A 20,376-nucleotide genomic window follows, 5' to 3' on the forward strand; every position below is an offset into this window, starting at 1 on the left:
CTGAGAGTGTTGTGTCACTGACAAAGCACTGAAGAATTGCTTTCCTTGTCACAAACATTAACATGGGCAGGCTGAAATAATATGTTAAAATTTGACAAAGAATTTAGTTTGGATATTTTATCAGATATTTAATTAGCTCATTTTAAGCAAGTAATACCATGCTATCTTTACAATGGATTTGGGTGAGAGTATTTTAAAGAAACAGAGCTACACATTTTTGGCATTTTGCTCTTGACGACAGTAAATGGTGGAAGTATAAATTCAAATTCTAGACAGGGTCACCTCATAAATATATGTACATATATTATGCACATAAACACACACATACACACATACACTTTTCTTTCCACACATATAATTTATAATCACAGTAGAATTTTGTTTCATTCAGATCTGTTTATATAATTATTTCATTTAATTAAAGGAAATCTAAGTGTTCTAGAAACATTTCTTAGGAATGTCAAATACATCCCTCATATTCCATGTGATTAAATGCATTGAGTTTTAAGAAGTAGACTGAGAAATAAATTTTAACATGTTAATTTTGTTCACAGGCTTTTTTTAAATAGAAAATTATTTATCTGAAATGATAAATTAAAGTATGTTAAAGTGTTATAATTAGAAAGTTAAACCATGATTACATCTTAAAACAATTATAAATATGAATTAGAATCATCCTTATATTTTATATTGTTCACACAAAATATTGAGAAAATTTACTTTTAAGGATTTAAATTCTGAATGCCCAATATTAGTATTCTTTATAAATATTACTTTTTAAAATCAGAACAATTTTGCAATAAAATATTGTTGAAAACATACTGCACATCAGTCTCATACTACATCTAATGCATCCACAGCTTTTTTACTTTTTAAACTCTCGTACTAATTCTGTCCTTCCCAAAAGAACTTGCAAATGTGTGCCTAATACTTACATAATTGCACATTACCTTTCTTTTATTTCTCTTTAATAATTTTTCTTTCTTTTCAATACTAAAAAATTCTGAAATAATATATAGTTTAGAAGCAGTGGGTGGACTCTTCATGAAACTAAAAATCTGTATCTTTAGAAGTTAAAGAATTACACCATATCATCTATCCTTATACTAAAGATGTCTTTTTGTAATAAGTACTATTACCTGGAATTTATTTTATAACTATTTGAAATATCTTATATAAAATATTGTCAGCCATAATTCAAATACTGAAGCAACCCCCAAGTTTTGTAGGTATAACTGGCATTTGTCCACATATGGCTAAAGGTGTGTTATAATTTAAAAGAAGACATTAATAATTGCATATTAATATTTATAATATGTAGCACTTAACTTTAGATTGTAATAATTCTGCATAAGATTACTTATCTTAGAAATTAAATTAGGAAATATAAAGTTATTAAATTCCACATTACTAAATATAAATATTTAATAGCCTAGCCACGGAATATGTCACCCAACTTTTATTTCTGACACAAAAATATTAAAAGCCTCTTAGATTTAGACAATCTTTTTTCTTAAATGATTAAAAATATATATTTGCACACTTCATATTAATCTAATATGGACACAGACTGAAAACAGACCCTCTAATAAGAAGTTGAGACAAAAAAAGTAATTCATTTGTATGATATCTCAGAGACAGCAGTGCTCCATTTCCATTTTATGTGTTAAGTCAGAGCCAAGAAGTGAAACACCAGAGTGGAAGCCTAGAGATGGTGGGCAACTGAATACTGGGTGGGGGTGAGCGTGAGGGAGACAAGGAGCATGAAGAATAAGACAGCCTATTTGCTTACTTCTTAGATATAGGAATACAGCATTTACTAAAAGAAAAGTCTATGCATAGACAGTGTTTGCATCTCCACTGAAATGATAAATATCTGATTTTAATCACATGCACAGCTTCATTTTCTGTGGTGAGGTTTGTTAACAAACTGACACAAATATATGTATTCTTATTTTTAAAGAATTGAGAGAAAGAATTGTATCTTAAATAGCATACAAATTATTTGATGTAGTATGTACCGACTAAATCAGGCATGTTCTTGACAGTTACAAATCCATTTTCCCTTCAGAACTAAGATCTATAATTTTATCATCTGTCCAGTCTTTTATGGAATACTTACCAAGTGGCCCAGGCCCTGTGTTGGGAGCTAGAGATAACAGATATATGAGACACTGTTCCTGCCTTTGAGGAGCTTCTAGATTAGTTGTAGATAACAGCTGTGTAAATGTGCAGAAAAGTGTTAAAAGTACTGATACAAAAGAGTCACAAAGACCAATTTGAAGGAGAAGGGGTAAGAAATTCTTTGGGGGATGATGATTATATATCTAAATGTCTTTCATATTTTTGTACTGACAGTATCCCATTCTTTACTATCAGATATTCCCATAAAATTGCTCTGTTATCTCTCTGTTGTAAAGTTCCTGTACAAACCTAAACCCATTTGAGTATTGTTGACTTGCAACCACAAACGAGCCCTATGGGAATGCTATGAAAAGTATTTAAAATAACAAATAGGTAGGTTTTAATATTGATATGTTTCTGATTGAAAATGAACATTAAAACAAATTTATTCCTCTGCCATATAAGAACTTGAACACGTTATGGTCTTATAAAGGTCTGAGAGTGTTTGTAAGACATCATGTCTTCTTCATCATGATAGAAAAATTATTGAACTATTTCATTAAACTATACTTTAAAATAAATGCAAAACTCATTCCACTATAATTTAAAATACCCCAATTAATAGTATGGACTATATTTATTTAGGGTTGCTTCTTATGTATGGTCTTACATTTATAAAGCAATTCAATAGTAGATACCTGTTATTTCATTCATTCATTCAGCTACTTACTGATTTGGGATTGAGCACATGACACATGATGGTCCAGTAAGAATTAGCCTGATAGTATGGTGAAACTGTTGGGATAGAGATACCTGTTTCTAATCTAGTAAAACACAGCTTGACATTACTAGTTACTGTCTTCTCATCGTATGGAGAGAGGAAGAACCAGACTAAAAATAGTTAACCTATATAAAAGGAAACTCCAGAAGTGAAGAGAGAGAAATTTCTGACAGCATTTTGGCATCTGAGTCTAATCTAAAGCCAGCACAGAATCAGTAATTCCTTTTTGTTTAAGCCATTTTGAGTTGGATTTCTATAATTTGCAACCAACCAAATAGTATATTTGAAAATATTTTTATGTTCTTGTTATATCATGTATTGTTTGACTATCCAAAAAAAAATATTGACATTTTATTGTGGCTCTTGATGCTCTAAAAATCAAGATGTCATAGCACTGGTAAAGAGATGGAAGTGGATTACTTAAGTTGCCTTTAATAAAGATATGCCCTAATGATCTAATTAATAGGAGCCGTCTCTTTCATTTCCATAATGGTTTATACCTTAGGTTACTGAGGCATAGTAGTGTCCAATGGAGATGCCTCTGTCATTTTGAGGTATGTATATTGAACTGCTGACTAAAATAAATATAAAAATTATATCTTTTCATTTAATATACATTTTATATACATAAAAAAGTGCATTCCTGAAAAGTACTGACTTAACAAAATACAGTGTGGAGGAAAAGCAGGTTTACAGTTGTGAGTATGTGAAACATGGAGTTTATTCTTGTATTATTATTAATTATTTTCCATAGGAACAACTGTAAAGCTACTTTTGCCCCACCCTGTATGTACCACAGAGCTATATGAATGCAAGTATCCAGAAAGAATAAAAAATCAGCTCCTTTAACTCTTTACTATTCTGTCTAATCTCCTCACTTTTGATAACCAAATCAAAAGTTTTCATAGGATTTCTAATACCTATTGTAAAATACCATGCTGTCTTTTCTCATATATCCTTATCCCTCACCTATTACCAACACCAGGTTTTAAAGTGGGACCTATCCATACCTTCTCTTGCTCCCTGTTACGCAGTGTTGGTCTTCCCCCTCCTTGAAATGTTTCTTGCCCAGTCCTACTGTTTTATCCTACCTAAAGTGTGATGTAATAAAAAGTGTCTATATCTTCACCGATACCGCTCCAAGGGCAATGGAAACTAAAGAGAAAATAAATAAACAGGACTACATCAAAATAAAAAGCTTTTGCACAGCAAAAGTAACCATCAACAAAACAATAAGAAAGCCCACTGCATGGGAGAACATATTTGCCAATGTTATTACCAATAAGGGTTTAATCTTCAACATCTACAGGGAACTCATACAACTTAACAAAAGAAAGATAAACAACCCAATAAAAAAAATGGGCAATGGACCTAAATAGATACTTTTCAAAATAGGACATAAGGAAGGCCAAGAGACATATAAAAACATGCTCTAAGTCACTAATCATCTGAGAGATGCAAATCAAAATGACAATGAGATACCATCTCACACCTGTCAGAGTGGCTATCATCAACAAATCAACAAATGACAAGTGCTGGCGAGGATGCAGAGAAAAAGGAACCCTCGTGCACTGCTGGTGGGAATGCAGACTGGTGCAGCCACTGTGGAGAACAGTATGGAGTTTCCTCAAAAAACTAAAAATGGAACTCCCATTTGACCCAGTGATCCCACTACTAGGAATATATCCCAAGAAACTAGAAACACCAATCAGAAAGGATATATGCACCCTATGTTCATAGCAGCACAATTTACCATAGCTAAGATTTGGAAACAGCCTAAGTGCCCATCAGCAGATGAGTGGATTAGAAAACTGTGGTACATCTACACAATGGAATACTAAACTGCAATAAAAAAGAAGGAGTTCTTACCATTTGCAACAGCATGGATGGAACTGGAAAGCATTATGCTAAGCGAAATAAGCCAGTCAGAGAAAGATAAATATCACATGATCTCACTCATTTGTGGAATATAATGAACAACATAAACAGATGAACAAAAACAGATTCAGAGACAGAGAAGCATCGATCAGACAGTCAAACTTCAGAGAGAAGGCAGGGAGGGTGGGGGTAAGGGGGCGAGATCAACCAAAGGACTTCTTTGCATGCATATAAGCCTAACCAATGGACACAGACACTAGGGGGGGTGAGGGCATGAGTCCGGGGGTGATGGGGCAATGGTGGATAAGGACACATATGTAATACCTTAATCAAGAAAGAAAAAAAAAAAGCGTCTAGAACTGGCAGTTAGGAGATATGGGCTTTCACCCTGGCTCTGCTGGATGACCTTTGTCAAATCACTTCAGTTTCATCATTTATAAAATCAGACAGCTTGGTAAGATTGTGGTTGAGGAGTTTTCATTTTAGCATTCTGAAAAACTCTACTCAACAGGCTTCAGTGACAATCCCCTTCAACTAACCACTGCATTATCCAGACTCCCTTCATAGACATTCCAAATTCTCCATACCCTGTCACCAACCTGTATTCCCAGCTTCATCTTTTAGGGCTAGTTCCTGAATATAGCCTATAGTAGGTGTTTTTCTATATCTTTGCCTCTGTTTATTCATTTATTCCAACTGATAAAATGTTACCTATATTTCCACACTGTTCTTCCCTTAAAAGTCATACATTTTTGACTTCTGATATCTTATGTCTTACAAGAAGAGTTAAAATGCAATGTACTTTGTAAACTCAGTCCTGGTTACCTAAAACCAGAACTGTCAGAGTGTTTTCTACATTTCTTATTATGTTGCTTATCGTGTGCAGGCTTATATCAGAGACAGACATTTACCTCTTTTAAAATATTTTATCTTCCTCAAGGCCAATATCACTTTTGCATTTCCTATTTGCACCTGGTTGAAGTTACCAATTGAATAATGGTTTTAAAAATAAAATACAGATTTTTATAACTAAACAGCAAATGATTTGAAAGATTCCATCATGGCTGTGTGTGTATGTGTAAAATACAACTTTGGGTTCTTAAAACTAACTATCTTTACTTTATCATATGTAAAATAAAAAATTCAATAAATTTACTGCAACTGTACTGACATATACAAAAAGATAAATGTACAGATGCTTTACTCTTGTTAAATTACTGAAATTAGTAACACAGATTTAGAATCCTTTAGAAATCTGATAACAGCCCTGGCTGGTGGTTAGAACGTGGCCTGCACACTTCAAAGGTCACAGATTTGATTCCCATTCAAGGGCATATACCTGGGTTGCAGGTTCTATCCCAGGACCTGGTCCGGGTGCGTGCCAGAGGCAACCAGTTAATGTGTCTCTCTCACATCTATATTTTTCTCTCTCACCCCCCCTCTCCTCCCTTCCACTCTCTCTAAAAATCAATCATTCTTATATACACTTAAATATTAGAAGTCTTTATAATACTGCTAATTATAAGTTTCATGAGAGCGAGTTCTTAATCCTATTCTATTAGCACTATATTCTCAACATCTAGAACAGTACCTTGGACACGGCAGACACTCAATAATTGTGCAATGAACACCAGAAATTTACTAAATTTATTTTAAATGAATTGTTTATTCTGATTTTGCAGGATTTATTTATTCAGCAGCCTAATTTGGGGATTTTTTTTCTATTTCCTTTTGCTACACTGCTCTTAAAAAATTAAAATAATATAGTTTACCTGATAAGAAAAAACTCTTATCTGAAATTCAATCTCTGATCTTCCCTTTTAGTTTAACCTACATATAATTTTACACTGTTTAATCCAAACTCTACATATATATTTAACTTTTATATTATTTGCCAGATTTCTTAAAATTTATAAATGTATATATTTTTTAAAATTCTTTATTGTTTGTGTTACATTGACCTCTCCCCGGCTGCCCCCAACCCCCAGCACATGCCCTCACCCCCCACCCCATCCCCTGTCTGTGTCCATTGATTATGCTCATATGCATGCATACAAGTCCTTTGATTGATCTCTTTATTTTAAATATTATAGTTTAATAATTGTTTTATAAAATTTTTCTTTATACATTTTTACCACTAAAATAAAATATTATCATTAATTAATTGAAAAGACTGATATGTTCTATATTTTTGACAAGATTTATAATATTATTAAAATCAAATTTTAGATGCTTGTAGGTATTTTATATTTACTAATCATCTAACTCAACATTTCGTTTTTTAAAAATATATTTTTTATTGATTTCAGAGAGGAAGGGAAAGGGAGAGAGAAATAGAAACATCAATGATGAGAGAGTATCATTGACGGGCTGCCTCCTGCATGCCCCACATTGGGGATCCAGCCTGCAACCTGGGCATGTGCCCTAACCGGGAATTGAACTGTGACCTCCTCCTGGTTCATACTTGATGCTCAACCACTGAGCCACACCAGCTGGGCTAACTCAACATTTCTTATATCTTAATTTCACCAACAGTTTTCCTAATGGCAATACTTTTTAAAAAAAATAATGGATGTCTGCATTTCAGTGTCTTACTAGCATAAAGGGAGGTTGATAATTATTGCCCCAAATGACTGTCATTAAGAAATTAAAATGTCATAAATTATTCTTATTTTATTAATACTTTGGATAAGAAAACAGATATAAACTAATATATAAAAGGGTACAAAAGAATGTCTGCATTTTAACAAAAGGTGTTATTAGTCCCAAAACTAAGTTCTCTTCCTATAAATAAAGTAGTTCACTTCTATTACTTAATTAATCACAAATAAAAATACATTAATTTTATGATTTCTATTATTTGGTTAATAGCAATTTGAAATTAGTTAATGAAATAAAATAACTCCTTTTTCAAAAACATTTTTAAAGAGTAACAGACAGCCGAAACCGGTTTGGCTCAGTGGATAGAGCGTCGGCCTGCGGACTGAAGGGTCCCGGGTTCGATTCCGGTCAAGGGCATGTACCTTGGTTGCGGGCACATCCCCAGTGGGAGGTGTGCAGGAGGCAGCTGATCGATGTTTCTCTCTCATCGATGTTTCTAACTCTCTATCCCTCTCCCTTCCTCTCTGTGAAATATCAATAAAATATATTTAAAAAAAAAAAAAAGAGTAACAGACAGACAGTATGATCTAACTGATGAAAAAAGCAATAGCTAAACCAAACACCAACAGAATGAATTATAAGGTATTAGGTTCAGAAGAAAAAATTAAAATTATCAATTTATTATATTCTAAAATATTTTTAAATAAAAAAATTAAAAGTTATAAAAACAAATAACAAGGACCAATTGTTTATTTCATAATGACAGAAATCAAACTCCCTAATCTGAGGAAACTACCGTAAGCTGAGTGAATATGCAAAGACGTTCCTATTTCTAAGCATTCTTAAAAGAAAGTAAAAATCTTGAAAATAAACTTGATAACTACCCAGTTTTCCTATTTTAGGAATTTTCCATTTTATATGGCTTTATTTGAAATAAACTGTACACACACACACACACACACACAGACAGAGCTAGAAGACTAGTGCACGTTCTGAAATAGAGGCTTTAAGTGCTTTGGTTATATAAAAGCATGCATAATGTCTGTCTTGAGGATATGCTGCGTGTAAGAACTACCTTAGCTATGATTGCAGGAAGAATGTTGATGAAACAAACAAACCACCTTTACCTACTAGGTAGACCAAAAAGAAGGAGTATTGCAAATCTACCTACCTCACAGCCAATACTAGATAAAGCAATCTATGCATTTTTAGCAATGTCCGAGCCATATTTGGGATACAAAATAAGAACCATTTCAGAGTTACTATTTCATTACCTCTTTGCCCCTGAAATGCACCACTTTCTTCAATTTGAAAATGTGAGAAGCCCTAGGCTTTTCATAAATATAAATATATCTTCATACAAAACCATACCTTTAAAAGGACTTTTGAAGGTCACATAACATGGTATTTACCAAATGGTGTGTTATAATTTTAACCTGAACATATTAAAGGTATGCTGCTTTCAGCAGTAATTCTTAACTTGTCCCCAGGGAAATCATCTGCTTCACATCACTGAGTGTGAAGATTATACATATCATATACACAGCATAGCACACTAACAAAATTAGAAGTTTGCAATGGAATGAATATGGTTAGAAAGCGCCCATTTAACCATTTTCCATATTTTTTTGGCAAGGTTATTGCTCAACAATTTTTAAAAATACTAACGTAATCTATACATAAAGACCTCCAAGGTAAGGGAACCTCTAACGGTATATGGCAATAGTCAAATGACTAATGATGCTCTGAAAATATAATCATCATTTGTATAATATCTCTTCATAGATTTAAATAGTATCAATTAGTAAACCTTTACTGTTCTCGATGATAAAACTAACACCTACCCTTCAACTTTTGTACAAATCAGAATTTTTTGTTTAATTTCATTTTTCAAATAACTTTCAAAGGGTGTTATTTCATGAAAAAAGCCTTGAATTAAAGTTTGAGAAAAGTCAGTGTTACATAGCATACAATTATCATCATTTTTAATATATGAATGTGCATTTTTCATAGAGTAACAGTATTCCCCAAATATCTCAAGAGGCTTCAGGAAACATTTCTCTAATTCTTCAAATACAGATACCTAATTTCATCCTAGACCTACTAAATAAGAATTTCCATAGGTAACTTTGATGTGAAGCTAGGACTGAGAACCTTTGATATATTAAGAAAAATATAGATATTATGTAACCATTTTAAAATGTGAAACAACTGCCATTTTCTTCGCCAGTTACTAAGTGCCTCCTTGAGGCCTGAAGCTTCTCTTTGACCCTTTTTGAGTCTCCTTTATAAAGCATCCCAAACTAGAAAATGAAGGAGTCAAGCAACTCAAACAGGTATACTGTATATCAAAGGCAATTCAATCTTTCCCAATCTTTTGGGAAAGTCCCGCTTTATAGTCCCTAAAACACTGCACTTACCACAACTGAAGTCATTACCCTTTCTATACTGTTTTAGTTTCTTAGACAACATCTTTAAAAAGGTAGATATTGAGCCCTGGCTAGTGTGGTACAGTTGGTTGAAGCATCATCCCTATCCAACGAAAGGCTGCGAGTTCAACTCGCTGTCAGGGCATATCCCTAGGTTGCGGATTCAATCCCTGTTCAGGTTGTATAGGGGAAACAACCAGTCAATGTTGCATTCTCTCTCTCTCTCTCTCTTGATCTCTCTTTCATTTTCCTTATCTCTAAAAATCAATGGCCATGTCCTTGGGTGAGAATAAAAAATAAAAGTAGGAAAATAAAATGTAGATACTACATTTAAACTCTAATTGAAAAATAAAGTTTAAAAGTAGAGATATAAAAAAGTTAACATTCATATTCTTTGTCATCACTCTGATGATAAATGAACATAAGATGTTTTTGACTATACTATGGAATACTACTTAGCTGTAAGGATGAAATACTGCCATTTGCGACATGAATGGAGCTTGAGAATATTGTGCTAAGTGAAAGAAGTCAGTCAGAAAAAGCTAAGAACCATATGATTTCACTCATGTGTGGGATATAAAATTGAAACTCAAGAGACACAGACAGACAACAGTATGGTGGTTACCAAAAGGAATGGGGTGTGGAGGAGGTAGAGGTTAGAGGGATCCAAAAACTAGGTGACGGAAGATGATGTGACTCTGGGTGGTAGGTACACAAAGCAATATACAGATAATGTATCATAGGAATTTACACTTGAAACCTGTATAAAACTATTAACCAATGTCACCTCAATAAATTTAATTAATAAGAAAAAAGACACTGAAAAAGTAGGGCTATATACCAACAACTTAATTTTCTGTAGTTAATATATTACGAATACTATTCTAGGCTAATTTATGTGGCTCTAACTCATCATTTTTAATAGCTTCACCACATAGTATTCTGAATACCACAATTTATTCAGCTATGCTCCTGTTAAGAGGTCAGGTTGTTTTCCAACTTTTGCCCCTCTAAATAACACTGCAATATATAATACTTGTCTCTATATTTTTATGTATTGGTGCATTGTTTTACTGGATAATTTCTCAAAAGCTGCAATGTTACATCATTTCTTACGTCAACACTGGATGAGAATGATTATTTCCCATATCTTTGCCAGCAGTTTTAATTTGTAAATACACAGATTAATTTTTGCATTCATGATATATGTGTATTATATACATGCATAAGATTTTGTCTATCTGGTAGAAAAAAGTACGATCTCATGATGATGATTTATATCATCTTTACCCGTTTTTTTCATACCAATCTAGAAGTTCTCTGTATAGTCTGAGTTACCAATTTATTGCTATATCTGTTGAACATATTTTTCCCAAGGATATTATCATGTTCTCCTTATTAATGGTGTATTCTGATACACCAAAATATATAAAGTATTTACATATTCAAATATTTTAACAATTTTTTCATGTTTTGGATTTCTTTCTTCCTAAGAAAGACATCATCAAGATGATTTCACACACTATAATTTCATCAATTAGCTTACAGTTTCAATCTTGAATGCATTAAGATTTATGTTTAGATATTATATAGTATAAATTTATTTTCTTTCAGGTGGAGAGTCAAGTATACCAGCACCATTTATTAAATAAAACATCCTTTCTAAAATGAATTAAAATCATACTTAAATGTTTCTCTGTTTCAGGCAGTGTTCTGCTTCTTCTCATGTATTGCTTCATTTAAGAACCATGATGACCCTATGAGGTAGGCACTGTTATTATTCACATTTTACAATGAGAAAACACACATGGCAAAGTTAAGGATGTTTCTTCAAATCAGAAAATCAGAAGTGGCAAAGATTTGATTTAAAGCCTGGAATTATGGCTTGAGAACACAGTTGTCTTAACCCCTGACTTAATACTTCTTTTCTTAATGCATGATAAGATACAATTAAGTGTATATATATATATATATATATATATATATATATTTGGATCTATTTCTGAAATCTCTATTATGTACCACTGACAATTACATCTGTTTGTGTTACTATCACATGCTTTTATTATAATAGCCTTATAGCAAATTTTAATATTAAGTGAAGTACGTCATCCTACACAAATATTTTCTTGATAATTATTTTATGGATCATAGCATGGCAATTCTCAGGCACTTATTTTTTGTTTAATATTAAAATCATTTTTGTCTTGTTTCTCTCTCCCAGAAAACCAGATAAAATTGGTAAGAAAAAGGAAAGTGCAATAAATTATATTTTAATTGAAAGGGATTGATATTTCTATGACATTAAATCTTCCCTCCCAAAGTCATTGTAAGTCTATTTATTAAAGGAATGTTTTATGTCTTTACAAAAAAAATGTATATTCTCTTAACATGAATTCTGTGTTTTTTTTGGTTCATTTTATTCTTGGGAATTAGGGGAAATTTTGATATTTACATGATATACACTAAATTGAACCATAAGAAATCGCACTCAAATATCAGCAATTTTATAAGGTTCATCCTAACAGTAAGCAAAGTACATAAATTTTAATGTATATTATAAAGTCAATAAGTTCATTTAAAAATAGCATTTAGATTTCATTATTTTTCTAGGACTTTCTTAAACAGACTTCTAAAGAACACTACCCTGACATCACACTCACACACACATACAGCTCACACAAATACACTGAAGAAGAAAAAATTAAATTTAATATTACATTGGTTAATTACGACAATATGAGACAAGATCTGACTGGTTTTCAAATTGTGTTCTGAGTACTACAAAGAGTAAAATAGAAATCTAACAAAGAAGGCTATGTCACATTAACTTAACCTATTTATTACAATGAAAGTATTTTTCCAGTTGGTTTATATTTTTAGAGAACTTCTGTACAAAATTTCATCTGTAGAGGGGATTATCAAAAATAAAAAATAAGTTTTAAAGCATATAGACTATAAACCTATTCTTCCAATACTATTCATTCAAGAAAGGTTTATTGAGAATCTACTCTATTATTGCTTTGATACATCAGATAATAAAACAAAGATCCCTGTCCTCATGCACCTTCTTTTCTAGGAAAGCAAGACAGAATACATAATAAATATGATAACAGGCAAAGTATATAGTATTCTATGAAGCAATGGAAAAATATAGCAAGATAAAGGGAATCAGGAGAACTGAGGTAAGGTGAGGCCAGGTTGTAATGCTTAACAGATGGTGAGGTAAAACTTATTGAGAAGGTGAATTCTGAACAAAGACTTGAAGACTAAAATGATATTAGCCAAGTAGATCTCTGAAATAACATAATTTCATGAAGAGAAAACGCAAGAGGAAAATACCGAGGTGAGAACATATGCAATGTCGGCAAGGAAAAGAAGCAAGCAGGTCGATGTGGCTGGGGCAGGGTGAGTGAGGCTTAAGTGCTAGGAAATGAAGTGAAAGAGGTAATGTGGCAAGGGCCAGATCTTGTAAATTAATGGATGTCATTTTGTGGATACTAGTTTTACTGAGAAAAATGAAAAACAACTGCAAGTATAGGCAAAGAAAATGTTAAAATGACACATTTTAAAAGGAAGACTCAGTCTGCTCAGTGGAGAAGAGACTGGAGAGCAAGGGTAGAAAGGCTGGGAAATCTATATGAAGGTACTGCAATGATTCAGTCTTGGAGGAGGGAAGCAATGGATGTAATAAGACATGCTTAGTATATTTACATACTAGATTTGAGGTGCTAAAGAAAAGATGATATGGATTTGGAATTTTTGATCTGAACAAGTAGATGAATGGAGTCGCCTTTAACAGAGGTGACAAAGGCTACAGGCAGAGCAGTTTTGGAGAGTTTCTGGACTTGTTGAATTTAAGATGTCCCTTTAGATATGCAAATGGAAATGCTGAGGGTCAAACTGGATATAGTCTGTAGTTTCACTGTGAGATCTAGATTCCTAGAAATAAATATGAACCCAAATTATGAAGGGGGCCTGAATATTATACAATTTTAGGGTACATCTTTGGAAAATACATTCAAAATTATGAACATAAAATTAGGTGCAGGGACTTGCAATAAGTCAGTGCAGGTGAGGAATCCTAAGGATTAAGCCCTATTAGTTCATAGTAAAGCCTCTCACTGAAGACATACATTTTGCAGATATCAGCACATAAAAGCTAAGGTATTAGATGAAAAGTATAAATGCAGAAGAAGTCTCAAGTATTAAAGCCTGGAGCACTCCAACATTAAGTGGAATGAGGGAAGGAACTAGCAAGGATTCTGAGACAAACATATGGCATGACCCAGAAGGAAAACCAAGTATGTAGTATCCCAGAAGTCAAGTAAAGAAAGCATATCAAGAAAGTCTAAGTGATACATTATGGCAAATATAGATCAATTAACATGTGGATTGAGAATAAACTGGAATTAGCAATGTGGTCATCACGGATATTCTTGGAAAAACAGTTTTGGAGGAATGGCATAGGCGAAAACCTAAGTAAAGCAGTTTTAAGAAAGAATTGAAAAACAGAAATTGAAAAACAGAGAGTAAATACTTGTGTGAGTTTTGCTACAAAGGAGTACAAGAATTAGGGTGTTAGATGGTGGGGGAATGGGATAAAAGGTGTGTGGTGTTTTTTTTTTTTTTTGTCTTATAAAATAGGAGAAAAAACAGATATATGTATGCTAATGAAAATGATCCCACTGAGATAAAACACTTGACAGATAAAAGATAGAGAAGGTAGAATTGCAGAAGGATGTTCTTGAGTAAAAGAAAAAGGGCAAGGTTTAATGTACAATAAAAATTACTAGGTTTAGGAGCAGGAAAAGTTTACCAACCATAACAAATGAGAAGATAGACTATGTGGGTATACATGCCAGCTGATTAAATATATGTTGGTGTGAGTTTGTGTAAGTTTTTATATTTTTTATTGCTTTGTGTTTTCTCAGTGAAGAATAATCAAGGTCATCAGCTGGGTGTGAGGAAGAAGCAAGAAATAATGGGGAGTTGTGGTAGGGACAATTCCAGATGGCCTCTTGGTGTTACACCTTGTATGATGTCCTCCATTTGAGTATAGGTGTAAACTGACTTGATTCTAATCAACAGACTATGGCAACGGAATAGAATGTCACTTTCTGCTTATGCTGTATGGTAAAGCAGATGAGAAGTCCCTCCTGTGATTAGGTTCAATAAATAAGACTTCATCTTGCTAGCACACACTGAAAATAGTCTCCTGCCAGCGTTGCAAGAAGGAATCAGCCCAGCTGTGAAGTGCCTGTAGAGAGGGTCCTGGGGCAGGAACCTGGGCAGTCTCTAGAATCTGAGGGCTGCTCCTGACAAAAGCCAGAAGTTGGCCCTCAGTCATACAGCTGCAAGTAACTGAATGCTGCTATCAACCCGGATTTAAAAGAAGATTGTCTGTGGTTTAGCTTCTAGAGGAGAATGCACCCCAGGCAATACTTTGATTATAGTCTTGTGAGACCAGGAGCAGTGGACCCAGCTAAGCGGACTCATGGAAACTATGAGATAATAAACGTGTGCTATTTAAGACACTACGTTTGCAGTAATTTGTTACACAGCAACAGAAAACAAATAGGAAGATTGAAAGGAGAAGAGAATTTATGATATTGTTATCTAGAGAGTAAAAAGGTGAATGGGCTTATGATTGATTATCTGACACCAGTCAGAGCCCATGTGAGATCTGCAGTCATGAATTTAAAGTGAGACAAGACATTTTATTTGTTTTTCTGTTACCATAGCAGGGGTATTATATATGAATTACCTATTTTACATTTGTTTTTATATATTTTGATATATAATTTCAAATTTGTCAGTACACAAAAAAATAAATGTCCATAAAGCACATATTTCTAAAATCACTCTTTTTAATCTTTTCCTAAAATTTGAGAAGAATCCCAGGAAAGCTAACAACCAGGAACCAAAAATTAAGGATGAAATTTAGTTTTTAGCACCACTGATTAACAAAAACTTTTTGTGGAATCTTAAAGTGACTGAAAAGTTAGTATCAACTAAGAACAGATTAAACCAACTGACTTTTAAAATTAAGTTTAAATACATTGCTCAAAGAATGTAATTCTACTTATTATATCTCTACATTTGTCTCATATTAAAAATTCCAACTGTAAAAAATGTCAAACTTGCATCTTGTTAATTTTTCTTTCTCAAAGGGATATAATAACATTTGCACTATTAATTGGACAAAAACTAACTACTCTCAATAGAGAAGAAAATAATTGTAGTTTAAGCTATCTTAAAAAGCATAGAGACTTTGATTACAGAAATATTTTAGAGTTGAAAAAGCAGCAATACTATCTTAGAATTTTTCTTTAAAGATAAATAAAAATATAAGTTTTAACATGCTGTGTGCCACATCACTTAGCATCTTAAAGGATAATTTTTCTTTTTCATGACTAGTTGAAAGATATTTCAAAAAAATAAAATAAATATAACCTAACCTAATGTAGTATTACAGTGCTGTTCTAAGAATAGTTAATGAATTTATTCTGTATATCCATTCTTTGAGGTACTATTATAATTTGAATTTCAAAAAACAAAAAAAACTGAACCCAATTTACTCAGCAAGTAAGTGACAGAACAAGGCTATGATCATAGGCAATTTGGCTAATCTTGACTTTTAGCCTCCGTTCTATACGGCTTCTGATATGATAGTTCTTCAATTTTCAGAGTCAAATTATTATAGAGCCACAATATTATAGCTACAGTCTGTCAGTATGAGCTATGTAAATTTGAGAATGGAACACTCACTATGTATTGAAACGTAGTTATTTTTAAAAGAATAGAAAATATTTTTAAATGTTGAAACTGCAGATAAAACTAACTCTTCAATAAATTTTTTTGTGCTTTTCATTTTTGGGTTTAAAAAGATTAATACTCTCTAATTTCTTTTTTATATTTACTTTTTAAATTTTTATTTATTCAATTGATTGGGGTGACATTGGTCAACATGAATATATAGGTTTCAGGTGTGGGTTTCCCTAATTTCTTTTGATCTCATTAGTTTATAACAGACAAACTATTCTAGAACTAGAACATAATCATAACTCATTTAGTTATTAAAATAATTAACAAAAATGAAAATAACACAGTCTGGATGTATTTTATATTGGTTTATAAAAATTCATATGACTAAAGTTTATAGCTGCTTTCAACAGCATAGGCCAAGCATGTCAAACTAGCGGGCGGCAGGCCGCATGCCTCATTTATGGCATGTGGCCTGCTGCCTGCGAGTTTGACATGCTTGGCATAGGGTATCATATTAGCTAGAACACATTAAACAATAATTTTTAATTTAAAATGGAATGCTCTGCGTTTGTACCATTTCTTCCAGTTATAAAACTGGAGACATGTCTGCGAAATGGCTGGGTAAGAATAAAGCAAACCTAAACCAGCAATAAAAGTCATTTTCTTATAGGTTTAAAAGTATTTTAATTATGGAAGCAGGGGTTAATATTATCATATATCCTACTCCAGTTCCCCTTAGAGATCTAAGTCTATATAATAAAGTGATACTAACTTAATTAGGATTATACACAAGAAACAATTGTGACCTATGAACAACAAAACCCACATTACCTTCTATCTTACAATATAAATAGAATCTATTGGGAAATACTGTAGGGAATAAAACTATTGATAACATCAAGATGGATGATAACTGTAATTTCTTCAATGAATTTAAGGATTTTGTTTTGTTTTTTTATATTTTGTCTCATGTTTTCCAGGAGCTACTATGCTTGTTTGTATAAGAACAGAAGAAAAGCAAGTAAAAATAAAACATTTAACAAATATAACTGAGTATAGTGGACCACAGTATAAAACCACAAATGACTTAATATTTTAAATTAGAAAAATATTAGATTCTGGCAGAAGTGGATGTAGTAACATATCTAGAGAGCAAAATGTATTGGTAAACATCAACATATAATTAGGCTTTTAAAGAAATCATTTTATAAAAATTCACATGTTCATATAAAATAAATAAAAGAATATTCAAATTTAACTTCATAGAAAATTTTTTCTTCCTAGATCCAGAATTGTTTACTATTTATGTTCAGAAAAAGCATTTGTTTTTTATTGTAGTTGTATTCGTTTGTCTTGTTTTTGTTTAGAAAGAAATAAGGATGAAGTGCAAAAGAAGTATCAAAAACATAAAGCCAGTTATTTTCCCAATAGTTTTCTATTATCATATAATTATAGCTCATATAATTGATAAGGAATATAAAGCATACACACACACACACACACTTTTTAATTTAATGCATCACTAATACAAGCTTGGTTCTCACTTTATATACAGTATCACTTCCTTCAAAGAGAAGTGCTGTGTTTCCATCACTACAGATGTATACTTTTTAAACCAATTTTTGGGGGCTAAAATGTGAGCATTATAAAGTATTTTTGTCTGAGGGAATGCTATTACATAAAATAAAAATCAACTCCTAACATCCTGTTAGTTTTGCTTCCAGTTATTATTTTAATTTATTTCTAAGAATGCAAAAGTATTAGAATCAATAGTGAGCAAAATTATGATAGCCTTATATTAGATGATATGCAAAAGCGACACAATATATTTAGCAAATATAGTTCAAAGTTAATGATTTATTAGTCAACTGTGAAAAATATATTTAAAACATAAGCATTTAATATTTAACTAATCCCATAAGATCTTATATTAGTAAGAAAGTGGAAGTATTAAAGAAAAAAAAACATTTCTCACCTAAATGAAGCTCAACTCAGACAAAATGAAAATGTGTTTAATCATTTTAATAAATATATTTTTCCACAATTGTAAAGTTAAAGTACAGTATGAATGAATTACATAAAATATTTTAGATGATTTCCTTAAATTTGCCAAAATTAACCACATTTGAAGAATGACCTACAAATATTCAGAACCAAACAATCATTAAATCAAACTAATAAGATATATTTGTACTTTGCAGTTTGCAACTCCACCAAAAAAAACGCTAGTATTAAATTCTAAGAAAATACCATTTCCTGAGTCATTAAATAGCATTAAAATGATCAGAAATACCAATTTTCAGTTACTTTTAGATTGCTACAAATGCTTTTCATCCAAAGTTTAAAGTTATTTACATAGTAAAGAATGTCTGAAATAAAAAGCAAATGAAAATGCATTCACTTTTAAAGATATACCTTTGCTCAATAAGTCATATTTAAACATTTATTTTGTACATATATGATATTCTTAAGTTATATACCAAGAATCTTAGGAAGAAACAATAAGGGAGATCAGAAACACCAACTCAATAAATAACCCTCAGAGCTCTTTATAAAGTCATCATAATTTAAAGGGGAAAAATCCAAAATTATAGGAGTCTACCACCTGAATATATTTTTGTTATCTGAAGAAAAATGCATACAAATTTTCAGAAATAAAATCTCTTTCCCAGGTTATTTGGAATCTGATCGTGGTGAATGAACGAATACATCCTTAACCCACCATTATCTTTTTCTCCAGTGTGCAGGCAATCACCCGTGAAAGGTATGGTGTAGATGACAGGATGATACTGTACCTGATTAGCTCTGGAGGTGGTCATGGGATCAGATGGAGAGGACTTGGTGGTAGTTGGGGAAGATGGCAATGTCTGGGAACAAAGCAGTTTAGGAGCAAATCAACCTTTATAAGCCTTAAACTGATTATTCAAATAAAACAAAATAAAATAAAATGTAATATAACGAGAACAAAATCCTATGAACAAATTTTTCTCCTATTAATTCAAATTTAATGAAATTTAAGATCAATTAAATAATCAATGCATGTAAATACGCATGCATAATAAGCATGTAAAAATAAATTCATGACTTGAAATCATGATGGTGACTGATAAAAATTCACATGAGTATTAAAGGTATCCTGACCATATTCATGAATAGTCTCTTTTCTTTCCCTTTGTTTTCTTGGGGGAAAAGAGATGTGAAACAAAAATTGAAGAAATTCAGTGAGTAAAACTGAAAGAGTCATTTTCCTATCAATGAATACAGTCGGGGATTGGAAGAAGTGGTGAAATGAAGTTTACTTTGGCATAAAAGTATCCACCTACTTAATGTGTTGAACATCACCAACAAGTTGATTCCACATGAATTTAGGGATCCATACTAAAAGCAACTAAATTTGCAGTTCTGAGTTCTTAGTATCACATTATCTTCTAAATATTAACTTTTAATAAATTTAGAGCCCGTCTGAAAATGTAAACATTAACTTCATATTAATAAACAAGTAACTAATAGCATTTTAACCAACTGCCATAATATTATTTTATCATTTATGCTAAACACTAAAAATTTAATATGGATGAAGGGAATAATATATCATAGTATCATCAGCCTGTCTAGAAAATAAGCACAAAAACGTTAGGAATCATATTTTTTGTTCACTTCACTTCCAAGCAAATAGACATACTACATATAAAGTGTTTTATGAGAGGATAACATATCTGTTGATTAATTCATTAAAATATTTTAAAATCTTATGTAAAAGAGTAAACAAAGTGTAAAATGTTAAGATTTTTTTCT

At 32.0% G+C, this 20,376-nt stretch overlaps 1 protein-coding gene across 5 annotated transcripts in view; it reads right to left on the minus strand.

The window, feature by feature from the left end:
* Nucleotides 1–20,376, minus strand: part of NOVA1 (NOVA alternative splicing regulator 1) — a 159,149-nt gene that overhangs the window by 4,178 nt on the left and 134,595 nt on the right. For 3 of the 5 annotated variants that reach the window (XM_080661886.1, XM_080661888.1, XM_080661890.1), the window contains one exon: nucleotides 19,377–19,448. The exons of the other annotated variants lie outside the window; for them this stretch is intronic. In XM_080661886.1, coding sequence (XP_080518012.1) covers nucleotides 19,377–19,448 — 72 coding nt within the window. The remainder of the gene's footprint in view (nucleotides 1–19,376; nucleotides 19,449–20,376) is intronic. 5 annotated transcript variants of the gene reach the window in all.

The sequence above is a fragment of the Plecotus auritus genome (assembly GCF_963455305.1).
Source record: "Plecotus auritus genome assembly, chromosome: 1".
Taxonomy (NCBI): domain Eukaryota; kingdom Metazoa; phylum Chordata; class Mammalia; order Chiroptera; family Vespertilionidae; genus Plecotus; species Plecotus auritus.